Source organism: Ciona robusta, chromosome 1 (assembly GCF_009617815.1).
Source record: "Ciona robusta chromosome 1, ASM961781v2".
Taxonomy (NCBI): domain Eukaryota; kingdom Metazoa; phylum Chordata; class Ascidiacea; order Phlebobranchia; family Cionidae; genus Ciona; species Ciona robusta.
In genome coordinates, this window is record NC_143235.1 from 12,943,107 (window position 1) to 12,954,701 (window position 11,595).

General features: G+C 35.6%; 4 protein-coding genes across 5 annotated transcripts; 2 read left to right on the plus strand and 2 right to left on the minus strand.

Moving 5' to 3' along the window:
* Positions 1–98: 98 nt before the first annotated feature.
* On the plus strand, positions 99–5,215 carry LOC149743403 (O(6)-methylguanine-induced apoptosis 2-like). The gene is made up of 7 exons (XM_089885686.1): positions 99–338; positions 476–597; positions 1,170–1,271; positions 1,527–1,715; positions 2,035–2,146; positions 2,389–2,548; positions 2,869–5,215. The coding sequence occupies exons 1-7, from the start codon at positions 263–265 to the stop codon at positions 3,134–3,136; spliced, it is 1,029 nt and encodes a 342-aa protein (XP_089741812.1). The 5' UTR covers positions 99–262; the 3' UTR covers positions 3,137–5,215.
* On the minus strand, positions 3,224–4,135 carry LOC149743404 (large ribosomal subunit protein uL22m-like). The gene has a single exon (XM_089885693.1). The coding sequence runs from the start codon at positions 4,133–4,135 to the stop codon at positions 3,446–3,448; it is 690 nt and encodes a 229-aa protein (XP_089741819.1). The 3' UTR covers positions 3,224–3,445.
* Positions 5,208–9,262, plus strand: LOC149743405 (uncharacterized). 2 transcript variants are annotated; one of them, XM_089885684.1, is made up of 6 exons: positions 5,208–5,349; positions 5,733–5,911; positions 6,107–6,253; positions 6,616–6,715; positions 7,360–7,532; positions 7,973–9,262. In XM_089885684.1, exons 1-6 carry the CDS (start codon positions 5,243–5,245, stop codon positions 8,299–8,301), a joined length of 1,035 nt encoding a protein of 344 aa, XP_089741810.1. In that variant the 5' UTR covers positions 5,208–5,242; the 3' UTR covers positions 8,302–9,262. The 2 variants fall into 2 exon arrangements, with proteins under 2 accessions (XP_089741810.1, XP_089741811.1); XM_089885685.1 differs by having other exon boundaries at positions 5,313–5,440.
* LOC149743406 (uncharacterized) lies at positions 8,767–11,497 on the minus strand. Its single transcript, XM_089885695.1, has 3 exons — positions 11,247–11,497; positions 10,263–10,384; positions 8,767–9,224 (listed from the first exon to the last, which is right to left on the minus strand). Exons 1-3 carry the CDS (start codon positions 11,323–11,325, stop codon positions 9,030–9,032), a joined length of 396 nt encoding a protein of 131 aa, XP_089741821.1. The 5' UTR covers positions 11,326–11,497; the 3' UTR covers positions 8,767–9,029.
* Positions 11,498–11,595: the final 98 nt, after the last annotated feature.

An 11,595-nucleotide genomic window follows, 5' to 3' on the forward strand; every position in this document is an offset into this window, starting at 1 on the left:
TTTTATAAAAAAACGTATTTAATATTTTGTTTTTAAGTTTAATATTTAATAATTTGTTTATTTAAATGCTTAAGTTCTCAACTCAAAGCCCCAAAATTAATTACGATATTATAACAGCTTTGGGGAATCCCAATAGTGTTGCTATGGAAAACGAAATAGCGTAATTCGCAAATTAAAACTATGGTAGGCTACAAACTAAAACTATAACAAAATGACTTAGAATTTTTGTACAATCCAAATTAAAACGTTATTCTGCACATAAATGGCTGTTGATAGCATTCAACCGCTCGATTCTGTGCAAAGAATTCATTCACGCATAACTGGAAGGTTATATAAAGGTATGGCTGTTGATTTCCTTTTCTTCGTCTTTTAAATAACACAATCTGCGCAACCGTTTTCCAAAAAATAAATAATAATTATGTTATAAATTTTTTTCCAAATTAAATGCACTGTAAACTTACAAATGTTTTTTTAGGTCATGGTGTTACTGCCGCCACTGCTTCTATCCCAAGCAAATATCAGACCATTGTAACCAACAACTCTGACCGAAAAGGATTTCGAACACAAGCAAAACGTTTCAGTGATGACTATTATTTGGTACATTACAAAATAATTTATATTTAATTAATTGGTTAAATAAACCAGCTTAATAAATATGCAAAACTGTACATATATTGGGCCATAATTGACTTAATGTAATTTATGTTTGGTCCGGTGCCGAGGCGCTTGCATCGAAACCAAAGTGTTTACGGTTCGATGCTTGACAGCGATACTGATCGACGTATGTGTCCTTGGGCAAGAGCAAGACACTGTTACGGCATCAGTCACACGAAGACTTAAATGGGCTTTTCAGGTGTTGGGGTAATGGGCCAAATCTGGCTTAAATCCCAGGTGCTTGATAAGGAACTTACTCATAAAGAATAATAAAAGATAATAATAATACAATTAGGAATAAATCAAGTTTCGTTACATACATTTTGTGTATCAGGTCATATTTATATATTGCCTTAATACTATTTATTGGGTTAAACCATAACAGATGCAAAACTGTATATATTAGGCCATATATAACATCAGAATTATAACAACTTCAGTATCCTCGACACAGGAGGATAAATCAAGTTATGTTTCATGCATTTTGCATATGTAATAAAAGCTATTAATATCAGAATGACATCCCTGGTCCTGGAAACTACAGCTGCCCCCATGGAGAAATAGAAAAGAAATCAACTTCGTTTTCAAAGAAAGGAACTGGAAGTTTTGCATCAAAAGTAAATCATCATGACCTTGACCATGTTATTAAATGATTGTATCTTAATTCTTATTAATTTCTACGTGGTAGTTTTGTGGGTAGTAATTATAAGGAATACAGAGTTGGAGAAATTGCCATTACAAGTCTAACTTAGGGACACATATGCCCACAATGGAAGTAGCATCAAGCCTCTAACCAGAACAACAAAAAATATTTTTTTAAACTTTACATACAGTTATTACATTATATTTTCAACACCAAATAATAATTTCAGACATTAAGAACTCGTAAATCAATGCTGGGAGTTACACCTGGTGCTGGATCCTATAACCTACCTTCTTTGTTGAGCACAAGAAAGGAGTTTAATCGTGCTAATACAAGCTCATTCCATCAACCTATTGCTATTAAAACTGATCACATATTGGTTGGCCCGCCAAGAGCCCCAGCTCCTAATCAGTATAATGTAAGTGGAAAACCTTCTTGGTCCCTAAATTTAACTGCATAAATAAATTCTGCAAATTTCTAACTAGGATTATTAATGTTGTTGCCATTTAGGCGAGATATATATCTTTTATTATTCAATTGGTTGGACTTGATTTTTGTCTGTTACGTTTTCATAGCACCAGATCCTTACTGCATAAATAGGCATTTTTATAGCCTATTTGTTGTGTTTACATTTTAGTTGGTTACAAGTAACATTATTTAATTCTTTGAATACATTTATGCTGATCGCCCTGGTAAATAGGTGTAAATATATATATTACAAAGCTTATGTATGGCAGGTACAAAGCATTAACACAGGGAAGAACTATGGTGTAACTGCAGAAGCTGCATTTAAATCAAGGACAAAACGTCAAGGAATTCCCATTGGAAGCACAAGAGTTCCATCTCCCAGTAAGAATCAATACTCAATACATCTGCAGTTGGACCAGAGAATAAGATCATGTTTACCAAAAACAGTAAAATTTTGCTCATGCCAGGCAAAATACTGGTATTTATATTCCCCAATGAAAATTAAAAACTGTATATTTGTGCATTCATTTGCAAAAGCTGCTACATGTTAACTATGTGTTCAATTTAACTGCAGACTACGGATTATATTTTGCTTCTATTTAAATCAAGTAAAACACCACCAGGTCACTACAATATACAAAGTGGGACAAAGGTTAATGCTCCAATGTCAAGCTTCTGTTCTACAACAAAAAGACAGCTTAACAGTAAACCTGCAGAAGTGCCTGGCCCTGGTGCTTACAAACCTTTTGATGTTGTCACTCCACCTCAAAAACTCATATTACCGTAAGTAAAATATGTGGAACATATATATGTTAGTAAACGTGATGTTCTTTTTAGGATATTTACTAATCGATATATCACATGCTTTTTAAGACACCTATCTAATTTTTGTGTGTTGTTTGTGCCTTTTCTATCTATTTTATAGTTGGCAAATGTCATGCTCTTATTCTGACATTTAATAATGTTACCACTGGGTTGAAGCAATTGCTGTTATGCATCTTGGCCAAGGACACATACGTCCACAACAATAGCAGCAACGAGCCTTGAACCCATTATTACCTCTGGAGCAATTGTCTGAATATAACCAAGTAAGCCCTTTCCAGGCGCAAGCATTATCTTTGCATCAGTGCACCAGCTATGCCACTCCCAGCACCCATTGAAAACCCAGGACCTGGATCTTACGAACTCGTGGACTACGAGGGGCCACCAAAACACTATATGTCATCCGGTGTGTTCGTTTCGAATACATCTCGTTGGACGTTTGATCATCTTCCTGGCAAAGATAACCCAGGTCCTTCCACGTATAGACCAGAAAGAGTGGGGAAACAAAGTTTTATATACAATGCTCAAAATAAATGGATTCCTTTATAAAGCAGTATTACACAGTACAATGTGCTAAACAAATTTGACAATACATATGACTCTACAGTTTGCTCTTTTACCTAAATCATTTTCAACCTGCCATAATAATTACTTTTGATAATTAAATGAATTTTACAAATTTTAAAACAAAACAACAACATGTATAACATTATGAGTTACAAGCAGGTGCGATCTATATTATCTTGTACGTTTACTGTGATTTGTGATTTTTCTATTAAAGCTTTCACTGTAAAAGTAAGTTTTGCGAACAAACACATGGGTCCATGTAAACTGGTAAGAAACTTTATAAATAGGTTTTTACAATCCATCAGATATCTTTCTATTCCTTAGTTCATCTAAATGAACAATTCCAAATTCAAGTGCTGTAAGTTTTGGTCTCTTTGGAGGAGCAGGCCCTTCTCTTAGTAAACAGTAATAATTTGAAAATCTGCATTTACCCAACGCCATTCGCCCCCTGGCATGATAGATTGGAAACTTGACAGCACCGGAAGATTCTGCGAATGAATCCACAATGTGAAGGTTTGATTTGAATTCCACATTATGTTCTGCAACTGCATGTTCCTGTGCCTCACGCAGTACATCAGCTATTGTCCTTGCTGCTTTGTTGTTGATATATCCGAGATGTGTAATTGCTTCGTCTATGTTAAGACCCTTAACAATATAAGCAACATGGTATAACTTCTTAGGTGGGTATCGTACGTTTGCACGTCCGTAATAGATTTCCGCCGGTCGCACGCCTTTTTCAGGGTCCATCGGGGGATAAAGCATTTTGTTGTTTTCTGTCCATGTTTCGAGATCGGTTGTCCATTTATCTTCGTGGGTAATAGAATGAGCTTTAATACGTTTATGCTGTCCGGGATTTTTCCGCCCTTTTACAATAAACGAAGCGTGTATACTTCTGCTGATAACCGGCCAAAATACTTTGGTTTCGATAACCTTCGTTAGATTTAGTACTTGACTGGATAGAACGGCTGCATTTCTCAGCATTTTAAAGCGAACGTAATGCAGTATGGATCGAACAATAATTCTACACTCAATAACACATTTGTTGATTGATTAATTCGGATAGGTGCAAGCTACCATTGGATAGTTTTTATAAGAACATCGTGATATATTCACCGATAATTTAATTTTTACCGCTTGCTCATTATGGAAAAATTATTCTGTAAGTTTTTTTTGTTAAACCTATTTAAAATAAACTACAAAACTAACGCAAAAAAGCAGAAATTTGCACTATAAAAACCCTTCGACACTATCTAGTATCTTCTATACAGCGACATGGGTATTTCCCTTTGCCAGAATTTCTAGCAAGCACTTTATATGGAAACCACAGTTTAAAAAAACGACATTAAACTAAGGTTTAAAAGCCTTGTGTTTTTTGCAGAAATATTTATACTTGCCAGTTACTGTTTTAGCATAAAGCAGAACTGAGATTTGTATGTTAATACGTATCGTATCTATATATGGGCTGTGGTAAACAAGGAAATTAATAAAATTGAAAAACTGGATCTTTACCCATGGCTGCACTGTACAAAAGGTTTATGAAAGTTTGCCAATTCTGGCCGGACAGCACACGCTGTGCACTAGGAGGCATCATACGTGGTAAAGTTGAAAGTGGTTTCAAACACGGCGAATCAACTCACTTACAAGACCGTGAACATTGCGAAAGAACTCTACAATCTTTAGAGAAAATTACAAGCGATTACTACAAGCAAAAGTATCCCAGAAAATCGGAAACTTCATACTCAGGCTTGGACCTTTCAACACTAACCAAGGGCATGGACGAAATGCACAAAAACTCAAAATACCAATTAAAAAAATTGCAGAAAAAGAAATATGATATTGAAACTGAAACAAAATGAATTTTCTCAAATTCAACCTGTTTTATGTTTGTTGTTTAGTGTCTACTTCTTTATTTCTGTAATGTCATGCTTGATTGGGAAAAATGTTAAAAAATATGTATTGTTTTTCACAAAAATGTGTGGTATTTTTTCTAAAATTCCATACATTTCTTTGTAATCAACAATGTTGTATCAACACATGATTCATATTCCCTGTTTCTTTAAGCTATAGTGTGGGGATAGCAAATTGAATATGAATACAAGTATATGCTTTGGTCATTCCACAAGTGATGTCATTGAACATTTCTCATCTCATTTACTTTCAACTATCTCTGCAACCATCTTCAAGCTTTTGGAAAGGTTTAAGATTTATATTAAGTAACTGTTACTTTGTATGCAGTTGAAATCACTGGGCACAACAATGAGCATGTCTCCTGCCTCTAATGCAGAGGTAATGAGTTAGAGGATTGTCGATGCTACCTTTGTGGGTATATGTGTCTTCGGGCAAGGCACTTAACAGCAATTGCTCAAACCCAGTGGTCACTATTGAGTTGTCCAAATCGACAGATATGTCGAAACAAAGCCACTCCACCAAAAAACGTATAATGAGCGAAAAAGGTATACACGTGGACGTGGTAACCTGAAGCGGGCACAGGGTGTATGAAACAAAACACTTGTGTTATAACTGCCATTGCCCCATCATGCACCAATCGTGTAAAAAGAATATTGTTTTTAATTTACAGAACTCAATTGCTTAAACAACTCTACATGTTCCGACCACTGACTGATGTTATGGAATGGAAAGTTGTAACGACTGAGAACAGCGAGGATATTAACAAAGCACTGTCGTGCTTGGATGATTTTGTTCGCCAGTTCCGCTTGGACAGCCGAGCTGCTGCGTTAGAAATGCTCATGTTTGCAAGTAGGATAAAAATTTGCTTACTTTTGTTTGTATATATAAATATAGGCCTATATACGAAAATGTGGAGTAAGATCGATCACCTTTAGAACATAATATAAAAATATTCTAATCGTGTTTTAAACAATTAACAACAGCCAAGTACTTTTTTCATAGGCACAAGAACGCTACTTTACTGTTTTTCCAAACATTTTTTAGGCTCCGGAAATATGGCCGATGCCGTCACACAAACAAATTCTCCTCCAGTGGCTTGTGTGTTGGGCAGTGAGTTGGGGGGAAATGTGGAAGAAGGTACTGAATTACCTGGTGATCAGTTCAACAAAATTCACCTGGTTGTTCACAATGGTAGGATAATTTGTGTTAGTTTTTTATTGCATAAAATTCTTATAAACTTTTAAATCTAAAAAAATAAAAAAATCGAAAAAAAATGTGAAAAAATGTAATTAAAGAATTCTAATTATGATTATTTATCTGTCTTTAAGCAAAACACTCAAAGACAATTACTTCAAAACTGTGGTTTGTAACGAGTTGTCCAAATTACCTTAATCAAAAATCCACTTCACACAAAGTAACAACCATGGTAACTCGTCAGCTGACAAGTGTATGAAACAGAACACCAGTGTTATAACGACTGTCGTTTTCCTGTCATACGGCTGTAAAGCAAGATACATTCATTTACATTTAAACAAACAATTCATTTATTCCAGAGAATAGTGTTCATACCAACTTCTCCCCTCAAGAAAAATCGACAAAATGTGAAAAGAAACCAAAATGGCTGTGCAATGTTTGTAACAAGGAATTTAAATGGTAAATAAGTACACTGGTCACATGCAACACTATATGGTATAAGGCTCAGCTCAACACATCCTTAATTATGCAAAGTTCTCTGATTTGGGTCCAATTAATTATATGAAAATGTATATTTTTCTGTATTTAGTTTTCTAGGCAAACTTAAAATCGGTTGACCGTAGACTGTATTTTTTTCTGACTGTAGTTTGTATTTATATGTCTGTAAATTACCTTAGGGATTGTGGGAGTAAACAACATATTGTGTTAAATGGGACTTCGTGTGTGGTGTGTGCCCCCATTCTAAGCTGCCCCGCCACTTAAGAATTAATCAATAAACTACATTCTTTATAAGCCATAGACACTATAGATTTTTTTGTGAAATCTGGGGTGGCTTTGTTTAAGTAGAGACGCACATATTCATCAAGCATGATATCTTATTCACTTCATTGAATAATGTGGCGGATGCGGCATTTTGCTCTGCTTGTCTGTTTAGAGAATTACAAGCACTGTAAAAGCTGTTGTAGGGGGGAAACTGGATTTCTAAAGCATATTGTATCACCTATGTTTTCTAACGTTACACCTATGCTCAGACCCCACTTTGTAAAAAGACAAGCTGTGAATAAAGTTGCTTGGGTCTTAAACATACATATTTTTCTACCCAGTCAATCTGCTTTAACAACTCATGTTCGAATCCATACTGGAGAAAAACCATTTGTTTGTGAGACGTGTGGTGCTTCGTTTGTGCAAAAGCAATCACTCATATTTCATCGCAAGACACACAAACATAAAGAACACACATGTGAAACTTGTGGATTGACTTTTACTTTGTTGCGAGGTATGTTGTGCAAGTAAAATGTTCGAAATAGTAAACATTATATAGTACTGTGGGGCAAGGTGGAATACTGTTCGCAACTAAATCCCATATTTCCTGGTCGTTTTTTGAATAATTAATAACGTTTTTAAGTGTCTTAATGATGCGGTTGTACAACTTTGTAAGTAGTTATTTGTTTACTACCAAGTGAAACCATTAAATGGATTGAAAACATGAACCATTTTAACTCAACTTACTATATAAAACACTAAAAATCGTTCGTTTGGCAATGCTTGGGATTTTCCGTGAAAAAATGTTACCTAACTTTGACCGTTTGTTGTTTCCAAACCACCTTAAAATAGCAAAAACGCGTGCCAAACGGTGGCAGTAGCGAGCTAAAACTAGAATACAAGTTACACACTATTGAGCTACTATCTCCGCATTGAGCTATTAATTACATCCAGGGTTACGGGAACACTTGCGTACCCATACCGGCGATCGCCCCTTTGTTTGTGACGTGTGTGGGCGCGCCTATCTACGCCGTACCAACCTACGTGATCATCAGACCACTCATTCAGGAGAGAAAAGATACAAATGCCAATACTGCGGGAAAATGTTCCGAAAATGGTGCAGCAAACAAAAACACGAACGAATTCACGACAGCGAGCGACCATTCCCGTGCTCGCTTTGTTCGAAAACTTTTACTCAGAAATATAACCTTAAAGTACATATGCGCACGCACGAAAAATGCGATTCCAGCTCCAAGTTGAAAGCGGAATCCCCCGTGTTATGAACCTACGTCATTTGCGTTTAAACTTACCTCATTCATAACCTCTGTATCACATTTTCCGGCATAAACTTTCCCACCCGAGGGCCTGCTAATTTTAAGCAGTAGATGATTGAGATTAAATGTTTAGTGTCTATGACGCACATTCTTTGCAGCTTTTTATATTTTCGTGTATATATATAATACTGTGTGTATATATATAATAAGATGGGATACCGTTAGCACCTAAAACCTATATTTTCTGATCGTGTTTTTAAATATTAACAACGCTCTTTTAGAGTCGCCGGGCTACAGCTATAGAGTTTTATAAACTTATTTTTTGTTTTCTACCAAATGGGTCAAGAAAGAAAAAAAATGAAAACATGTCCCATCTGACCCCACCCTGTTATATATCAACGGCAATCATATTCCATTGGTCTTCGTCCCAGTTTTATGTTGTGCAATCTTAGCCGACCAAAACACAAATTTGCGTCAAGCGAAATATTTTGAACTTTATTATTTACATTCAAAGAAACAAACACGGAAAGAACATTTAAAGTTCGGAAAAAGTATCAACTGGAATGTGAAAAGCAATAACTTAATATTTAACATGTGAATTATTATTAGCAAAAAATAATGCTATAAAAACTATCTGTTTTGCGTAGCTATCCTAATACCTGTATGAGGTCCGAATGTCAAATGAAAAATTACTTTTTGCAGCAAAAAAATGCGTTTAAATTGCAAGCATACAATGCTCATGTCGCGCAATTACTTTGCTCTACTTGTGTGATATTCGGACCCGAAGTTTGCTGGTCGTGCATTTTCTGGCATAGGGAACAACGTTTGATTTCCATAAAAGTCGACCCGTTCATAGCGCATACGAATTCACCACGCATGCGGTTGCATACGAAACCACTCGGATGGGCCCTGTATATCGTCGCGCAATGGTCCTGTTGAAAGAAATAAAAAATTCTCACCCACAAAGTAAGATACGTGGTAACTCTTAAGCTGACACGAGGTGTATAAAACGTAACACCCATGTTGTAACGACTGTCGTTTTCCGGCCGCGCTTTACTGTAAAGCGAGTTATACTTCCACGCGTTAAATTAAAAGGCAAGAAAAACATCACGATTAACTCCATAGATAGAGTTTAATCACGATTATTCTATATATAGCACTGTGGGGTAAGATAGACACCAATAGTATACATAAGATATAGTAGGGTGGGGGAAGATGGGACACCTTTTCATTCTATTTTCTCGTTCAATATGGTGGGAAGCATATAAAATTTAAAGAATTATGAAACCTTATCCCTACGACTCCCATATACCGATGTTAAGTATATAAAACACGATCAGAATGTTTGGATATTATGTGCTAAAGGTGTCCCATCTTCCCCCACCCTACTGTACATATCTCGTATTTCCTGATCGTGTTTTTAAGTTTAACAATTAACAGCGCTCATTTATTTTGATAGTACTGTTATATAAATATGTAATATTTTTTGTTCACTATCAAATGGAATAAGATAAAAGAAAAAAAAAACATAAATCATTTTACCCCACTCTACTATATATATAATTCGCCCACAGTTAGCTCATTATCCCAAAAAGAGATGCTTAGTAAAGGTATAGTAGGGTGGGGTAAGTTGGAACATGTGTTCAGTCTCTTTTATCTTTCTAATTGATAGTAAACAAAGAATATTCTCATAATTTTATAACCGTAGCTCGCGACTCTATAAAAAGACCGTTGTTAGTTGATTAAAACACGACCAAGAAATGTGCGATGGTATCCTATTTTACCCCAAGGTATCCCATCTTACCTCACGGTGCTGTACATCACTAATGTGCCTATAATTTTGTCTTAGTTACCATTTAAGAAAATGGTACATTTATACAAAGTTTATTACGTGAAGTGACGTGAGAACAACACAACTAACTACTGTAAGTGGCCAGCCATGATTCAATATTCGTGACGTAAATACTTACCAAAGACGTGAGCAAACACCCGTTTGCGAGGCATCGTTTTTTATATAACCTTGGTGACCGACTCGTGCATTCGACCTCGCAGAAAGTTTCACTCTCCACTGACTCGCAAACCATGATCATTCCTGTAACGTATTATATATTAAATATTGAATTTAACCTATTTTTTCCCGCGTGGCGGGGTAATGCAGACGTTATCACACGATAGTTTTGTAGGTCGCAACTCCTGTCGCTTAGCACATAATATCCCGTATTTCCTGATAATGTTTTAAACAATTAACAACGGTCTATGAAAGTCGTGAGGATACGGTTTTATAATCCTTTGCCTTTCTTTTGTTTACTATCAAATCGGACAAAAAATATAAAATGAAAAGGTGTCCCATCCTCCTCCAAGCTACTAAATTTATCTTCCCATGGCGGGGCAACGACAGTCGTTATTATACAGGATTGTTATATTTCATACAGCTAATGTAGCTTACGTGTTACCGCATATATAAGTTTGTATACTAGATAATAAGTGGCTGACAGTTTCGATATATAGGAACACTTGAGTGAAACAATTGCAGTTAAGCGTCATACTCAAAAAGACGCATACGCCTACAGCAATTGGGCAGGACCAGGCTTCGAACGCGCCTCCATTTTACTAGCATTTTTAGTTATTTCAAAAACAACGGATTGGCCGTCATGACTTTTATACTGAGTTGAAATTGAATTATAGTGTCGGAAGTTTTGTTTGTTTAGCCATATTTATTGTACTAACAATCCTTATACACAAAAAATAAAAATATTTAGAAAATGTTTACTATTTATAAACGTGTATATCACGTTTAATACGACTAACTACTATCATTGCCCTGCCGTGAAAAGGTTAACAAGTTACATTCATTCTGACCATAATATCCACTTAGTATAACATAGACCAAATATGCCACAAACAAGAAAAACTTCATACTAATGCAAAAATATTCAGTATATAAAATAATTCACCTTGTAAGACGATCAACATCAATAAAACGGAGGACCACATATTTTGTGTCGATTTTCTCGGACAATTGTTGAAATGCATCTTTTACTATTACTTTTTTTACTAAACTGAAACAAATGAAGTACGTTACAGGCACGAAACAACTAAAACTGTAACTGTTAAGCTGTATTCAGTAATATAAACTGCTGAAACCGTTTTATACGTATCTTTTACGCATGATCTTATTACAAACAAATGAAAAGCAAAACAATCACACACAAAGTCACATACGTGGTAACTCGTATGCGGGCACGAGGTGAATAAAACAAAACACCCGCGTTATAACATGGTCGTTACCCGCCACGCGAGGAT